Source organism: Microtus ochrogaster, chromosome 10, assembly GCF_000317375.1.
Source record: "Microtus ochrogaster isolate Prairie Vole_2 chromosome 10, MicOch1.0, whole genome shotgun sequence".
Classification (NCBI taxonomy): Eukaryota; Metazoa; Chordata; class Mammalia; order Rodentia; family Cricetidae; genus Microtus; species Microtus ochrogaster.
Window position 1 is genome coordinate 83,964,497 of NC_022016.1, and position 18,096 is coordinate 83,982,592.

Here is an 18,096-nt window from a genome sequence, read left to right on the forward strand (position 1 = left end):
AGCACAGAACAGACTGGAAGGTGCTGCCGAGGCTCACTGCCTTGCGTACTCTCAACCCGTCCTAGCCCCCGTCTTGGTTGTTTGCCCTTGCACGGTGCAGAGAACACTGCTGTCGTCTGTCATGTTCCACAGACATTCTCAGCTTCACCTCACAGAGTCAGGCTGAGAACTGCCCGGCAGGCGCTGGAGTTAGTATGGAGTTGCAGCCAGTCCCACAGAAAATAGCTCTTCCAGATCCTGGGCTTTGCCTGAGTCTTGGGAAACGAAGGCTGGGCATCATGTTCACTGGTGTGCTGGGCTTTGTTTGTGTTCTAATAGAAACCTTTAGAAAAAGAGAACAGGTTTGTTTATCTGCTAGGAGATAAAAATAGGAGTCAGTTCGGATGGCAGTGCAGCCTGCCGCTGGAGCACAAGGGTGCTGCTCCTCTTTTCCCTTCTTCTAAATACAGCCCCTGTGGAGAAGTGCTGGAAAAGAAATCCTCAGCCCCGCCTGCACCGGCAGCAGTGGAAGCTTGCTGGTGTCTGGGGAAGTAGTTTGGAGGGACACAAGGGAACGAAAAAGGTGCCCGAGACCTTCACTTTTTGCAGATTAGGCAACTATGGCTTTGCAGGTGAGGTAGCAGCATTCTCTGTCCCTAGTCACAGCTCCTGTCACTGCTCCTCTTCCCCTCCTGGATGGTTCTCTTGTTCCTCCCTTTTAGTGAGAGAGTGGATGACAGGACTCTCTGGAGTGATTCTTTACCAGTAATAGGGGGTAGAATGGAACTCTAGAAAAATCACCCTGTAGTAGAAGGAAAGTTACTGCAAGGAGGATAAAATGCCAGGTCCTAGTGGTGTCAGATAACAGCAGTCTGCACCTCAACAAAGAGGAAAATATGAGCTTTATCAAAATGAACTAACGCTTCCAAAGGCAGGGAGGGTGCAGGTGGCTTGCTTGCCGCTAGCTCGCAGGATGGCAAAGTCCTTTGCTCTCTGCTCTGTTCAACCATTGCTCAGACCCTGTGCGGTTAGATTATTCCTCACAGATAGCAATCAACTGGAAGGAAGTGTGTGTGTCTAATTTGCATGAGATTATTTAAAACAACAACAACAAAAAAGGTCTGCATTAGTCAGGGTGACGGTAAACAGCGCAAGGAGATGCCTTTTATAATATAGCCTGTGCCCGAGCTCACAGAGCCAAGTATAATTCACTCACAATTGGCAGTTTCCTTTATTAGTCCTTTTAACCTTTTGGATTCTGCAAGGTCTCAATCAAAGATCTGCGTTGTTTATCTTGTGGGTGAGTAGGAAAGCTGGGACTAGGCATCTGGGTGTTTATGCATGGGCCCTCTGGCAACAACTCATCCCAGAGGTGGGGGCATCTCTGTACCAGGAACCAGTGGCTGGGAGAAGTGAGGGACCCCCTGCTTGGCCTTGCTGCATCCCAGGTGGGTCACCGGGCTCTGTAGAGTCCATAAACTGGCCAGTGCTGCCTGAGCTAGGGACACCCTGAGAAGCATATGGATGCCTGTTTGTCACTCTGGTGCTGTTAAAATGTTATCCAGGTATCATGTGCAGCTCTAATGCGGGGGTTTAAAACCCCGTGTTTTTATAGCTCCATGAACCAGTTACTGGCTCTTACCTACAAATGGGGTTCAGGGTGGCAGGGGAGAAAGGACTGAAGTTCTGAGTCTGCGTTTGTAACTCTGGTTGTCATCTGCCTCACTGCTCTCCAACAAGTTTAATCTGAGCAGTCCTCACCCTGCCTCCAGCTTTTCACCTGCTGAGTGGAGCTACGGCTGAGAGAACTTTCCAACTCTAAAGTTATACTCCTTTCTCCCCTCCCTCCCTCCCTCCCTCCCTCCCTCCATTCTAAAGAAAAATGACTCATTTATTGAAATGGAATCAGAATGCTGACTCTCCTGGAGAACTAGGTAGGGAGAATTCCAGCCAGCATAGATTTAAAGCATCAGATGATAAGGGCTCTGAGAGCAAGAACCTGGAAGGAAGTGCTGACGGCATTTAAACTGTCGCCTCACTGGTGGGCAGCAGAGGCAATGCAAGGTGTGTTTTATTAGGAAAATAGGCTCCTGAAAGCTCAGGGCCAGAGGGCAGAACAGAACAACAGGCACAAAGTCCTGTTCCTTTAACCAGCTCTAGCTCGCAAGGCTGAGGCACAGCCCGCAACTTGCTGTATATTTCCCCAGCGTTGAACATTATCGTACTTGTTTATATTTGAAGGAGCCAAAAGGGAGAATGAGACTGCAACTGAATGCTCCTTTCGGGAAAATTATCTTCATTTGCAGCCAGCAGCTGACAAGGCACACGATCCACCAGGTCTCTAGAATTCCATGGTGTGCCAGTGACCAGCAGCCTGTGCTGATGTCGCAGGTGCTGCTCGCTTCTCCCTGTGAACTGGTACAGCAGCGTTCTCCTTCCAGCACTTGGACAGGAGCGCCCCTTCCTAGTTAGGATGAGCACTTGGCAGTGACTGACAGGAGAAAGAGCCTGAGAGGCATAAGCTGTACGGAACTGTGTCCTCCGATTTTGCCTGGCTTGTCTGTCTGTCCTAACCCTGTTCTGGGGCAGAGACAACTCATTTGTGGCAAGCTACGGAGGCAAGAAGTGGGGCACCTTGTCCAGCCCGGTCTGAGATGCTCTGTTATGTGATCACCTACCCCCCTCTAGGCGAATGCTCCCGCAGTTTCCTAGACCGACAGCGGTAGTGCTCACTTGCTTCCTGCTAGAAGTGCTGCTGCAGCACCTGAGAGAAAGGTCAAGGGCCGCTGGAATAGTCGAGGCACTCCCTTGACCATTTGCGGTAGGGCATGAACAGTCTGAGGGACGGTGGGAGTCCACTCAGGCCAATGTGATCAGGGCAGAGCTATGTGATGCAGGGCAGAGCTGTGCTCTGAAGCATTAATGCGCACCATGTATTAGCCCCCAGGCGCAGTGTGCGAGGCACCACACTTTGAAGTTGCTGATCTTCAGAACCGCCTGTACTTCACCCACCCCTAGGGGCAAGTATACCATGCTGTGGGCCTCTAATGGAGAGCTGCTGACCAGATGTGGAAAAGCTCTCGGCCCAGGTTTAAAAGCTCTGTGTTGCGGCTTCAGTGGCTATTGGGATTCCCGGAACAGCCTGGACCAGCTCGAGCTGTCACACTAGCGGTGACCTCTTACTCGCTTTCCCAGCTGCCACAGAGGCTCTCTTGTACACAGCATTGTTTCCTGGGTGGGGCCTGTGGGACTCTTGTTGCACACCTGTGGGCTCCACAGTTCCCTTCCGCTATTCTGTACTTTGGTCAGTGCTGTCACCAGTAGTCACCCAGTCAGTCTCGGGCCCCTGAGAATCTCTCTGTGTGCTCAGCCTTCTGGGACTAGGGTCTTGGTGGGCTTTCACTTGCCTTCCATTTCTTAGGAAAATCCTTTACACATGCCGTAGCCACTGCAGATGGCGCCCGCGGTTTCCTGATGCCCTGTGTGCATTGTAGTTTAGAGTGTTGGAGGATTAAAGAAAGGGGGGAAAGAAACTAGCCAAGGGCGGTCCAGGCAGCCCGTGATAGGGTAGAGCAATAATCATCCAAAAGTGTGGGCCTGGTCTTGTTTTGATCTGTTTTCTTGTTTTATTTTCTTCTTTACATTCTATATCCCATTCATACTAATCACAGTCAGTCCTGATTTTTCTTTTTATTTCTGCATTTGTCATAAAATAAAGCAAATTATTCCCGTCTTCGGAAACGATCTAGACTAATTAGTCGTCTCACCCAATAATTAGTTTTTTGTTTCCCTGTCTGTTTTCATGCATTATTGTTAGTTTTTTCCCCTCTTTTTTTAACACCATTACAGATTAAAATGAGCCACATTTGCAGTTGATGGTATCTGTTTTCGGGGGAAGAATGGAGAATTGCAGTATGGAGCGACTTCAAAGGCAGCAATAAACTCAAGGATAAATTAAGGAAATTGAATGAGCCACATTTGGAAGCAGTGTTGAGGCTAATATTCTGTCGCTTAAGGTTAAATTGCAGCTGAGAGAGGTTCCCGAGAATCCGAAATCGAGCAGGCAGCAGACTCGAATGCAAGGCACTCCGTGGCCGTCAGGCCCTCCTGCAAAGGAAGGCTTGCTGCAGTGTGGATGCCGGCAAGGCCCTCACCAGTGTCCTTTGCTCTTCTCCCCTAGGACTGACAGATGACGAGATTGACCTGGCTTTCCAGCAGTCAGGCACTGCCACAGATGAGCCTTCATCCTTGGGCCTGGCTACGCCAGTGGCTCCTATCCAGCCCCCTCACCTCATCCCGCAGCCATACAGTAAGTCACCTGTTCCATGTCCTGCTGAACTGGGACTGGGACTCAGGACCCTGGGGAAGAGCAGGGCCCCACTGCTCCACCACAGCAGACTGGGAGAGCTTGACTTTTCTAGGAAAAAAATGGCACACCTGTGTTTGTCTAGAGCCAGTTGTAAGTATGTGACAAAGGTTTCAGGGCTAATAAGCCAGCCTTTGTGTTGTCACATGGTGATCAGTTCTGCACCTTCTTCTTACCCAGTGGTTTTGAGCGTCAGTTCCCTAACACAGGCATGGGAGTGAGTGGGTTCTCCTCTGCCCATGGAAGTAATTTGCTCCTAATTTTATTTTTAAACTGAATATTCATAGGTTTGGGTCAGCCCTCACTCCCTTGTCCTGACTCCACTGTGTGCATTCATGTGGTGACAGAGTCTCGGGTGATTTCAGATTAAGTACAAAGGTCCTTTAATGATGACATGGGATCTTGGCAGAGGGGAGTTTGTTTTTTAAATGGAGGTTGCTGTAGTAACAGATACAGTGCTATGCATCCATGCAAACAAGAATATCACCTCTTCTGTAAGTCATGTGGAAAATTCTAAAAAAGTTACCATTATCTCCAAAGCCATAAGAAACAGCCTCGATTTGTTTCTTTTCCATAACTCAGCAGAGGCTCTATTTTCAAGTCTTTTCTAAAATTGTCTTCATTTTAAAATTCTTTAGAAGTTTTACTTTTTTTCAAAAAGTGATTTAAGAGAGTTCAAGACCAGATTTTAAAGGGTATATTTTCTAAAAATGGCAGGTTCAGCTGGGCAGTGGTGGTGCACACCTTTAATCCCAGCACTTGGGAGGCAGAGGCAGGTAGATCTCTGTGAGTTCAAGACTAGCCTGGTCTACAGAGCAAGTTCCAGAACAACCAGGGCAGTTACACAGAGAAACCTTGTCTTAAAAAGAAAAAAAAAATTAAAGTGACAGGTTTATTTTGGTCTCAGAACTCGTGGACTGAAGCCCTCTTCCTTCTCCCCTTATCAGCATTTTCACCTGGATGCCTGCAGCTGGGTAGGTGCTCTCTCTCCAGCAGACACAGCCAGTAGGGTGTTCTCTCCTGCGGTCAGGTGGGGGCCAGGCTGCTGTGTGCATCACAAGTTGTATTTAGAGTCCTTTGCTTTCTGGATAAAGCTGAGTGGTGAAGCCAGAATACATACACCCATGTTTCTTGTCCCTCTGTGTCTGGCCTGAGCCTTTGAGACCCCAGGAGCAGGCTTCTGCTATTTGTGAGCAGGGGACTGACTCATTTCTCTTTCCCGGTCCAAAGCCTCTCGATCTGTTGTGTAGGCTTTGGACCCTAAACATACTTTTTAACCAAAGGCTAAGTAAGTGTCCATACTTTTCTGAGTTGTGTCCCTGAGCCCAGCCATTTACTAGGATTTGTTGAGGATAGGCAGTGGCAGCTGGGGTGCAGAATTGTCTAAGCACATCTGTTGCGTTCCAGCTGTTTCCTCCCACTGCTTAATACCAAACAGGTCTCTCTGCTACTTGAAAACTTCCTGCTTGGAACAAATTGTTCTGCTTGGTCACAGAGTGGGCATCAAACATCATAAGCTTGCCTGTCTTCTGGAAGCGCAAAGAGTTAACTATTAGTTTTTCTGGCCAGCAGCAGCAATTGAGCCTGCAGTCTCCTTCAAGATTCCTGGCTTAGAGTCTGTTAGTCTCCTGCAGTAACACACATCTCTTAGAGGTAGGCTTCCTCCTGCTTTGACACCAGCACAGAAACAATGGGGATGATAATTTTTAATCCTGGAGTTTTCAGTTGTCACCACCGAGCTTCATACTTCGCGTACCATTACATTTTCCTTTCAGCTCTGGGGGGTCCCTGCTCTTCACTGCTGTACTTTTGCCAAGAGGTGTCAAAACTGCTAAAAAAAAAAAGGGCAAAAAAAAGCTTGATTTTGATTAATATAGAGAAACAAGACTTTGCCTGACTGATAATAAAACTGATAAATGACATTTGAATTACTTGTAGTGGTAATTTATTACATAAAATATCTTTTATTTGACATGCGATTAGTTGCTGGAAGCATCACTCAATCTGACTAGTTTAACATGCTCTAAAATGAACCCCAGTAAAAACCAGGGCTGTCGGCTGCTGGCGTTATGAAATATACTAATCCCGGAGTGAGGAAAAAAAACCTGACTTTAAATATTTAAATGATTAATTGGGTTTATATATATATATATATATATTTTTTTTTTTACCTCTCTAACCCCCTTAATTACAAGCAAACTCAGGGGAGTTTCTGAACTAGGTGTGCAATCTGCATGCTTATCACCGAGGCATTGTCTGCGTCTGGGAGGGATTTATGGCCTCTGTTCATGTGTGTTCCTGGGGGTTCTATGCCTAGATCCACAGCAGCCCTTTCCTTCCTATTTCTCAGCTGCATAAGAACTTTTCACCTCTGAGCCCAAGTCTAGAAAATGGGTTTCTCTTGGCCCAGCCCCAGATGCTCTTGTGTCAGGGTTAGGGTCTCTTGAGAACACCTGGAGAAGCTGGCATATGCAGACCTTTATCTCCTGATCTGGCCCAGTGGCCATGGCTGCTGGGTACCTCCTGTGCCATCTTTGCTTTCTGGTGAGTGTGTTTGACCTTGAAAGTTAGTAAATGCCAGCGAGGAAGAGAACACAGAAGAACTCCCAGAAGGCACTGTGTTTCTGTGTGTGAGCACCTACTAGATGCTCAGCTCTGAATTATGGGAGAGCTTCAAAGCATGATCTTTCAGAATTTTACAGGCTCTTAAGAAAAAGAATAATATCAGACATTGTGAGTTAATGCCAAAATTAATTATACTGACAAAAATTTCTATAAGATTACAGAAAAGAGAAAAATTAATGTGGGCTGAGGAAGTCAGGAGGCTTTGTGAGAGTGGCAGGAGATGACACTGGGAAGCCTGTGTCACCTAGTAGAAGAATGAACCAGTGTTTGAGGACTTGAGAGAAAGTCAGGCAGAGCTCAAGAAAAGCCAGGCTAGCATCCAAGAAGAAATCTGATACTCTGTTTCTCCCTTTGGTTTCATTGTTTGACTTTGCTTCAAAGCTCTGTGTGTGCATCCACAGGCCCTGTGGATAGGTTCTGGGTCCTGCTTCATGCTGAGCTCAGTGATTGGTGCTGAGCTATCTTGTTCCCGCCCAGAGGGACAAAGCACCAAGGGGCGCTGAGGTATAAGCAGGGCCGGTACTGGACTCCAGCATTTGCTCTCATCTTTGATGGACAGTGGGACCCCTTGAGAGGCTAGCCTGAGCTCTAGTTGCCTGGGGCTGGCAGAGAGCTTTGAATCATTTGATTAGAAGTCCTGAGAGAGAATTCTTGTCAGTTTGCTCCTGTTGCAGTCCTGTTAGTAACATATACTTAACCCCATCTTCTTAACCCATTGAGCAGGCGCTCATCATTGAGGGACTCTGGTATCCCAGGTGCTGTGCTAGACCTCTGGGACAAAGGTCATTAACAAGATCTGTTAGTTTCCCATTGCTAAGTCTTGAGAGAGTCAACTCAGAGAGAGAAAAAGGGTCAGGTGGTGGAGGCTCACACCTTTAATCCCAGCCTGGGGAAAGCAGAGGCAGGTGGATCTCTGTGAGTTCAAGGCCAGCCTGGTCTATAGAGCAAGTTCCAGGACATCCAGGGCTACACAGAGAAACGTGGTCTTGGAAACCAAACAAAGAAAGAGAGAGAGAAGTTCTTTTCGGTGGGGCTCCAATCTTCTGCTACCCTGGTGCTGGGCTCTCTGGCTGTGGGTGTTGGGTGACAATGGCAGGGGGCATGTAATAGAGAGAAACTGCTGGTGTTATGGCCAGAGATGAAAGGAAGGAAAGGGTCTCTGGTCCTGTGTCACTTCCACAGTGGCTGAAGGTCTCGCTACCTCCTGAGAGCACTGGGAAACAAACTAAACCATAGCAGAAGCCTGGCCACTCTCTGAGGTTGCCCCCCCATCTAGTGGGAAAGACAGTTAAGCCGGCATGTCAGTGCCTAGGAGGCAGGACCAGGGAGGAGGCTGGTGCAGAAGAGGGGAAGGGGTGCTCCTGAGAGCAAAAGCTTCACTGACCCCGTGGGTGACGGGTTCAGTGTTCTGACAGGATGAACAAGAGCGCAAAGACAGGAAACTGCATGATGACCTTAAGGATCTTTGGGTGATCTGAGAAGCTGGAGCGTGCTGGAAGAGGCAAAAAAAAAAAAAAAAAAAAAACATCTTATCCGTCTCTGACAGAGGATAGGCAGCAACAGACAGGGAGAGCTAATGTTGTTTGTTTCAGAGTTGGACACAGGGGGTGTGCCTGCCTGAGTCTCTCTTGCCCTCCTTGTCATCTTTGTCCAGCAGCACATTGCTTTTCCCTAAGGCTGGAGTCCACAGTCCACCCCTTCAGGGCATCTTCTCAGTGCTTCATTCTGACCTGATGGAGGCGCCCTGTGGCTCTCACACCCTTGTTCCCTACCACTGTGCACTTCAGTGTCTTTTATATTAGTCTGAGTCCTGAGGCTTTTTAAAAACTCTAGTGGCCTGAGGCTCTGACTTAGCATGTCTAGAAATGCTTTTACCTGGACCAACTATGGTGGGACTGTGTGTGAGAACCGAGAAGAAATGCTTGTTGACAATTGCCCATTGGTCACCAGCCCACTGGCCAGACCATTTTCATGCCCAGTCCATTAGGCTGTTCTGGGCAGGTTGTGGAAACAGTAAGGGCCAGGCTCACTTTCAGGAGGCCTGGCTTTGGGGAGGGACAGAGATGAGTCGCCACTGCTGTGCCGTGCAACGATGGGCTTGTGAGTTTTCTGGCAGTGTGCAGGAGCAAAGGTTTGGAACTCCAGAATGGTCGTCTTCAGAGTCCCCAAAGGACGAGGCTTGAACTGGTTTTGCATGTCACTAAGTCAAGGCTACATTTCAGAAAATAGGTTTTCTGCTACCTAAACATAGGGCATCTAGCTTACCGTGGAGGCTCTGCTGTCTTCAGGGACCCAGGTCTGCATCCTTGACAGCTTGCTGGCATCCATCTTGTCCTGCCCACCTGCTCCAGCCCCAATTGCCTCATCTACCACTACCAACCTACAGGAAGGAAAAGGATCACAGCTGCCTCCCAAGAACACCTAGGAATTTCCATATCCTCTTATCCTCCGCGTGCTGACAAGAGTGTGGTTGCATCATCTTCCCATCTACAACGGATGCTGACAAATTGGGGGCAATCATTGGAGGCTATGCCTATCCAAGTTGCTCCTGCCCTCCTTATCACGTACCCAGCAAGGTGTCGTTGGAGCTGACATGAGCGCTTACACACAGGGTATTGTTACCTGGGCAGGCTCCGGTGGCTAGTACTGTGGTGTTTAGAAAGGTTTAGCTGGCATATTAGGAAGGTAGGACTTGCTACGTTATTATCACTCTTTATAACATCTAAATGTTAGATTCTTTTGTATAAGTCAAGCATTTTCAGGCGTGAATTTTCAGGCTGTGTTAGAATCCTTGGGTCATATTTCTCCCTTGATTTCAGCCACAAATGCCTAGGGAAAACTTTTAGTATTATTGGGTTTTGCTCTCAGCCACCACTAACTTCCTTGAAAAAACATTGAACAGGGTGTGTGTGTGTATGTGTGTGTGATCTTTATTGAGGGTAGTTTACATGAAATAAAATGCACCTATTGTAATTGCACCATCTGAGTTTTGAGTGTGCACTTCAGGTAAACATCACTGCATTGCAGAACATCTCCAGTACCCGCAAAAGGTTCTCTTGTGCCCCATTTCCAGTCACTCCAGCCCCATCCTGCCTCCAGGGCCACGACTATGCTGCTTTTTCTTACTGCCTGTTAGAGCTTTGTTTCCTGAGTTTTGTATAAGTGGAATCATATGGCATGAACACTTTAGTCTAGTCTCTCTGCCCAGCATAGTGCTGAGATATATCCAGGTTGCCGTGCATGTCAGAAGTTGCTTCATTTTATTACTGAGCTGCATCCCACTGTATGGAAGGATGTATCACTGTTTATCCACTCAGCAGCTGATGGACTTTGGGTTGTTTCCAGTTTTTAGCCATTATGAATAAAACTCTTGTGAGCATTCCTGTTGAAGTCTCTGTGTGCTTTTCTCTCTCTTGGGTGAATGCCTAGGAGGAGAATTGCTGGTTTGTATGTTAAGTGTATGTTTAACCTTATAAGAAGCTGGTAAACTGTATTCCAGAGTGTTGATCCTGTATCAGCTTCCCCCCAGCAGCCTCGGCTGCAGCAGCTGGTGTTTTCAGCTGGGAGCCATGGCAGTTGGTTGTCCTTCTATCATGTGGTTTCTGGGGAATGAACTGAACTTGGTAGTCCTGGCAGCAAGCACCTTTACCATGTTGAACCATTTCACCAGCCCCTCAAACAGTTTTTTAGAACTATTGGAGTATACTTTATATATCACAAGACTTAACCATTTCAGATGTACAATTTAGTGCTTTTAGTAACTCGGCTAGGGTACAACCGTTGCCATAGACCCACTTTAGAGAATTCTTATACTCACATAGGACCCTTTGGACCATTCACTATTAACCCTTGTTCCTACCATTTTCCCCAGGTAACCACTAATCTGGTGTAAGAGGTCCTTCTGTCTTTGTGTTGCTTTCATTGTTTAATAAAGAAACTGCTTTGGGCCCTTGATAGGGCAGAACTTAGGTAGGCGGGGAAAATTAAACAGAATGCTGGGAAGAAGAAAGCAGAGTCAGAGAGACGCCATGGATCCTCTGCCTGTTGTAACGGACACTGTTAGAATCTTTCCTGATAAGCCACTGCCACATAGTGATAGACAGATTAATAGAAATGGGTTGAACCAAGATGTGAGAGTTAACCAATAAGAGGCTAGAATAATGGGCCAAGTAGTGATTTAATTATACAATTTCTGTGTGGTTATTTCTGGGCTAAGCTAGCTGGGTGGCCAGAACAAACAAGCGGCCCTCCCCTTGCAACAATTGGTGCCCAACGTGGGGCCCAAAGCCATGACTCTGAGATTGAGTCTCATGCTCTACCTACTGAGCTAGCCAGGTGGCCAGGACGAAAAAGCGGCCCTCTCCTTGCAACACTAGTCTACTTTCCATCACCATAAGTCCACTTCTTCTGGGCTTTTTAGGTAAATGGGATTACAGAGTGGGTGATTTCTGTGCTTGGCTTCTTTTTCTTAGCATAATGAGGCTCAGCCACATTGCAGTAGTGTTCCTTTTCACTTCATTGTATTAACAGTCCTTATTTTGTGCACCAGATGAAGGGCAGTATATGACTTTCTGCTTGTGTTTTTGGTTCTTTGCAGCCTGTGAGTTGAACTTGGAGCCTTGTACATGCTAGGCAAGTACTCTACTGCTTCTCTGTCTTTGGCCCTGTTTTGGCTGGCACGTATAATGCTGCTGAGAAGATTGATGTGCAAGTCTTATGTGGACACATGCCTGAATGGATGGTGTCTACATGGAATTGCTGGATACCAAGTTTCTGATTTCTGGATCTTAGTTATTTTCTTTCTAATCAGTTTTCTCAAGTATGATATGCATGTAGTAAGAGTCTTGGTTTTTCAGTATCCAATTTGATAAATTGTAACTCATTTTATTAGTGTAACCATCACTGCAATTACAATGCAGAAAATTCCAAAAGGAGCATAATGTAGATTCTATTATCCTAAAGAGTTTCCTTGTGCCTTTATCACCATGCCTTGTTTCTGGTAACTACCAGTCTGTGCCTTGTTAATAAAAAAATGGAGTGCAGACCTAAATAGAGAACTCTCAACAGAGGAATCTAAAATGGCCGAAAGACACTTAAGGAAATGTACAACATTCTTAGTCATCAGAGAAATGCAAATCAAAACAACTCTGAGATTCCATCTTACACCGGTAAGAATAGCCAAGATCAAAAACACTGATGACAACTTATGCTGGAGAGGTTGTGGGCTAAAGGGAACACTCCTTCCTGCATTGCTGGTGGGAGTGCAAGCTGGCACAGCCCCTTTGGATGTCAGTGTGGTGATTTCTCAGAAAATTAGAAAACAACCTTCCTCAAAACCCAGCAATACCACTTTTGGGTATATATCCAAAGGATGTTCAATCGTGCCACAAGGACATGTGTTCAGCTATGTTCATAGCAGCATTGTGTGTCATAGCCAGAACCTGGAAACAACTTAAATGCTCCTCAGTCGAAGAATGGATAAGGAAAATGTGGTACATTTACACAATGAAATACTACACAGAAGAAAAAAATAACGACATCTTGAATTTTGCAGGCAAATGGATGGAGCTAGAAAACGTCATCTTAAGTGAGGTAACCCAGACCCAGAAAGACAGTTTCACATGTACTCACTCATAAGTGGTGTTTAAACACAAAGCAAAGAAAAACAGCCCACAAATCACAATCCCAGAGAACCTAGACAACAGTGAGGACCCTAAGAGAGACTTACATAAATCTAATCTACATGGGAAGTAGAAAAGGACAAGATCTGAGTAAATTGGGAGCATGGGGAACATGGGAGAGGATTGGAGGGGAGAGTTAGGGAGGGGAGCAGAGAAAAAATGTAGAGCTCAATAAAAATTAATTTAAAAAAAGGAAGAAAGCTGTGTCTTTCAAGATCTCCTGAGTAAATTGCAAGCATGGGGACCATGGGAGAGGGTTGAAGGGGAGCAGAGAGGCAGGGAGGAGGGCAGAGAAAATGTAGAGCTCAATAAAATAAAATAAAGCTGTCTTCTCACAAGCTTCATTTATGTTCAGGTTACATATGTGTACTTTCTGTGCTTAGTTTATTACCATAAATGCTTTAAAAGTTGATCCATACATACATTACATATTACACACACACACACACACACACACACACACACACACACACACACACACCGTGAATGTGTGTGACAGAGAGAGAGGATCTGTCATGAGAAACCCTATGGGGTAGAGGTCGAAGAACACGCCAGCTCTTTCCTACTGTCTGTACTGTAAAAACTGAACACAGGACACCAGACTTGGTGGCAAGTGTCTCTACCCACTGTGCCATCTTAAGGACCTCCATAATGGGAGTTTTAAGGTTTGTGTGTTTGTTTTGCAGTTCTACATCTCCTTGCTGGAATTCGGTTCTCTCAGTTTTAAGTTTAGCTGTCCTAACATTATGTAGCAGGATTCACTGTGGTTTAACTTTGCATTTTATATACTGACGAGTGATGCTAATCATATTTTCAGGGTCACATTTTTTTTATTTTATGTGTATGAGTGTTTTGCTTACGTGTACATTTGTGTACCACATGTGTACCTGGTGCTGTAGAGGCCAGAAAGGGGCATTAGATCCCCTGGGACTGGAGTTACAGACAGTTGTGAGCCTCTGTGTAGGTGATGGGAACAGAATCTGGGTCCTCTGTAAGAACAGCCAGTGCTCTGAACTGCTGAACCCTCCCTCCTTCAGATTCCTTCCAGTTGTTCATAGTCCTTTATGAAGACTCTTGCAGTCTTCCAACCTTTTAAATGCTGCCTTATCTTTGATTTGTTGAGTTGCTAGACTTTGTCGATATTCCAGTCCCTCCTGTTTGCATCTCTTGTTCTCCCAGTCTGTGACCCAGATTTTTTTGTGATGGTTCCTTTTGTTGACTTCCATTTCTTCAGTTGTTTTGCTTTTTATGATGTAACGAGTCTTTCTCTGTCCACCAGCCAGCTCCCAAATAATGACATGGAGACTGATTACTAATTATGAAAGTGCGGCCTTAGCTTAGGCTTGTCCCACTAGTTCTTATAGCTTAAATTATCCCATTTATATTAATCTACATTTTGCTTCGTGACTTTTTTTTAAAAATATTTATTTATTATGTATACAATATTCTGTCTGTGTGTCTGCCTGCAGGCCAGAAGAGGGCACCAGACCTCATTACAGATAGTTGTGAGCCACCATGTGGTTGCTGGGAATTGAACTCAGGACCTTTGGAAGAGCAGGCAATGCTCTTAACCTCTGAGCCATCTCTCCAGCACCCGCTTCATGACTTTTTACCTTTCTTTTATTCTGTATGTCTTGATTCCCTCCATGTCTCATTGGTGTTTCAATTATCTCCTCCTCTTCCTTTCTCTTCCCAGAAATCCTACCTGTACCTCCTGCCTGGCTATTGGCCATTCAGCTTTTATTTACACTAATCATAGCAACACATTTTCACAGAGTGTACAAAAATCCCACAATATTATGGCCCACACTTTTTATGTCTTTCCCTGTCCCAAGACTTGACTTCTGTGTTTTCTGTTTTCATATGGAATCTGTATGGCTATGTAGTTTTGTTCTTTGCTCATGTAACCCATGTAGCATTAATTTTTGCATACAGTGTAAACTCATGACTTTTTTATGTGGATTTTCACTTCTTCCAATGCCATTATCACAGGTTATCCTTTCTCCCACAGGATGACCTTGGCTTCTTTGTTAAAAATCAGTTAGTCATCAACATGATCTATTTCTGATCTCCTCTGGATTCTCTTTAATTAGGCTGGTGTGTGTGTGTGTGCATGTGTGCGCGCGCGCGCACGCACATGAAAGGTCTCACCCTGTAGTCTAGACTGGCCTTAAACTCAAGCCAAGCTTCAGCTTTTTAATGATTAGAGCTAAGGCTTGAGCCACCACAATTTTCTTTATTCCCCTCCCCCCCTCCCCCCCCCCCTCCCTTCCTCTCCCCTCCCCTCCTCTCCCATCCCTTTTTTCCCTCCCTTTTTTTCCCTTTTCTTCTAAGATATCAATGCTAGGCAAATGCTCTGCCTTGAGCTATCCCTCTAGCCCTGGTTTTTGTCGAGACCCCATTCCCTGTATTGCCTGAGTCGGTCTTCCACTCCTGGGCTCAGCCTCTGAGTATCTTGGACTACACTGCACCTGATTTCAGAGCTTATAGCTCTTCAGCTGTGATGAGGGAACGTGGACACACTACTCGCTAGCCTTCCTGCCTAAAGATAACGCTGCTAGTAGCATCACAGCCCCAAGAAATATGGAAAAGCTCATATCTCTTGGAAGTGCGTGTGAAGCCAGGCCTGGGGTATGTTGGCTGCGACTGCTGCTTGGCAATTTAGTGTTAAGGTTCTTTGCCTTCATTTGTGACATGATACGCCCAGTATATAATAGGCTGCCAGAAGTCGACATCATGTGGAAGAGCTAAAATTGAACTGACTGCTCACTTCTTGTGCACAGAGCTGCGATGTCTTCTTCTAGATGCTGGCCTCTAGGTTCAGTTCTCTGTCCACAGTGGCCATCCACAGCCAAGTGCCTGTGTGCCTGGCACTGCAGCCAGCCTGGCTTAGCTTGGTTTGCAGAACCTTCAATTGCTGTCTGTGCAAAAGGCCCAGCGACTCCACACCATGGCAGGTGCTGGTTTGTGGACTGGCTTTTGTCCAGGACCCTACTGAGTGATCCTGTCTGGTCATTTAATTTTCAGGGTGGGTTCTGAGTGGAGCTGGCAGACAGCTTTGAGGAGCTAGGCCTACCACTGTAGAGTCACAATTCCAGCCTTGATGAGCAAGGAGGAGCATGCACCTGTCCTGCTGATGTCTGCCACTGCCCTACCCTGTGCTTGGGCCACCAGCCTCCCAAGGGCAGTCATTGAAGTACATTGTCTCAGCAAGATGATCACATGCCAAGTGCCAGGGCTGCTGCTGCTCTTGAGCCTTTGGTGGAGCTTCTGAGACCATACGTCTCAGCTCAGTTGCCTGTCTTGGACCTGCAGTCCTCTGCATATTCCTGCCTGCTTCTGTTTGTCCCTGTGTACTAAGAGGGTTTCTCTTGATTGAGATATAGTGAAAGAACCTGGCAATATTGGGTTTGTTGGTATTTGGAGAATAGTTACAGAGCCTTGGAGATGCTCCCCTGCCACTGTGACCACTGTCCCTACAACTGCCCCAATCCTGAACCTCTGAGCAGACCTCCAGTCAGCTTCAGAGAGGCAGTGTGTCAAGGTTACAGAGTGTCAGACTTCAAAGACTTTTCACCACAGCATGTTCCCTACCATACCTTAGTGTATAGCGCACTCATTGCTGTCCGCGTGCTTACAAAGCCCCCAGGGATACAGTATTGGGGGCGCTCTCTGTCCCACCTTTTGGGTGCTGAAGCCGTCAGTAGTCGGAGAGGAGCAGGGCCCTCTTGATCCTGCTCTGTGGCGCTCTCACTCCCTCTTTTGTGTCGTGACGCCCAGACTGCCTTTCAGCTTGTGATCCTCCTGCCTCAGCTTCCTAAATACTAGGATTATGGGTATGACTATGCTGCCTGGTAGTCGTGCAGCTTTGTTTAAAAAGATTTATTTGTATTAGTTTTCATTGTGTGTTGTGTGTGCATGTGTGCAGTGCCCTTGGACTACAGAGGCATCAGATTTCCTGCAACTGGAGTTATAGACAGTAGTGAGCTGCCATGTGGATGCTAGGAACCAAACTCGTGCCCTCTGGAAGAACAGCCAGTTCTAGTGACCACTGAGCCATAACTCCAGCCCCAGTTGTATAGTTTATTCAGGCCGGCAAGCTGGCTCAGTGGTACAGGCTCTTGCCACTGAGCCTGATGACCTGAGTTTGATCCCTGGGACCCATGTGGTGAAAGGAGAGAACAGACTCTGGAAAGCACAACCACACATGGGTACACTCATGCTCTTAGTCACATATAGGTAGATAAATATATGCAATAATTTTTAAAAAGCTTTTTCATCTTCCTTCCTACCTGGAGCCATCAGGTTGCGGGCCCTGTCTTCTGCCCTCGGACATTGGGCGCTGCAGTGATAGGAGTGTCTCCTGGACTCAGAGTGGGCAGGAGGTGGGCGCCAGGGTCTGCTGCTCCAGTGGAGACTTTTACCCTTGAAGCCATGCAGCGGAAAAGAAGCTTTCGCATCTGAGTTTTTCTCTCTTCATTTTGCCAAGACAGAATTGTATCACACATCTCTAAAACGAGTAAAATGGCATTTCAGCTTCTAGTCTTTATAGACTCTCTGAACTTTAGGAAAGATCATTCTGGTCCCTTTTCATTAATAATGAAAACCAGGGGGCAATAAAATGTTCTTAACGCGAGCCTGGCAGGAACGCCGCGGCAGTGAGGGCGAAGGGTGAGCTGGCAGGGAACTACAGGTGTTTCTCGGGCCTGGGGAGGGCAGAGCTCCTGCATGGTAGACAGCTGTGCAGGGCCTGAGCTCCCAGATCGCAAGCTGAGGAGGCTGCTTGGCCTCAGGGTCTCGATGTCAGCAGAAAGAGGCTGCGCTTGTCCAAGCATGGGAGGTGTGCCTGTGGGGAAGCAGCTGATTCAGCAGGCTGGGGGTCTGCTCGAGTTGTCGGCCTAGTGCAGTTGTCTTCTTGTAGGATACTCAGTGGCCAGCGGCAGTTTGAGAGTTAATGGTGAATGTGGCTTGCTGGTTGCAGCACCATGGGAAGGTGTTCTCTGGGGATTTGGGTTGTGTGGACAGATGTCCCTCTGGAACAAGGACCCTCTCGAAGTGTGGCAAGGTCATTCTTTTATGACATTTTTCTCCTAAAAATGGACTTCCCCTCACTAGGTGTATTTTACACCTGGCGTAACGAGCAGACTAGAAGAGAAGGAGCAATGGGAAGACCCACACAAGACTCAGATTTTGCATTTCAGGGTCCAACTAAGAGGGGCCTCGGAGCCTCCTATGGAACTAGAGGGAACTTGCAACACACAGGGTTGTCTGTAACCAGCAAGGCAGTCCTTACCTTCATGGATGGCCTTTTCAGATGTGAGCACCTCTTTGGGCATCACAGTGTAGTCCAGACGGAGAGTAGGGACATCCTTGTTAGCCATAACACAGACCCCAGGCCTCACAAAAGAACACATTGACGCCGGGCGGTGGTGGCGCACGCCTTTA

At 46.8% G+C, this 18,096-nt stretch overlaps 1 protein-coding gene across 4 annotated transcripts in view; it reads left to right on the forward strand.

Annotated features, from left to right (window-relative positions):
* The window catches only part of Pex14 (peroxisomal biogenesis factor 14), a 137,451-nt gene that overhangs the window by 105,526 nt on the left and 13,829 nt on the right, over positions 1–18,096 (forward strand). For 3 of the 4 annotated variants that reach the window (XM_005353707.2, XM_026782206.1, XM_026782204.1), the window contains one exon: positions 4,160–4,288. The exons of the other annotated variant lie outside the window; for it this stretch is intronic. In XM_005353707.2, the coding sequence (XP_005353764.1) occupies positions 4,160–4,288 (129 nt within the window). The remainder of the gene's footprint in view (positions 1–4,159; positions 4,289–18,096) is intronic. 4 annotated transcript variants of the gene reach the window in all.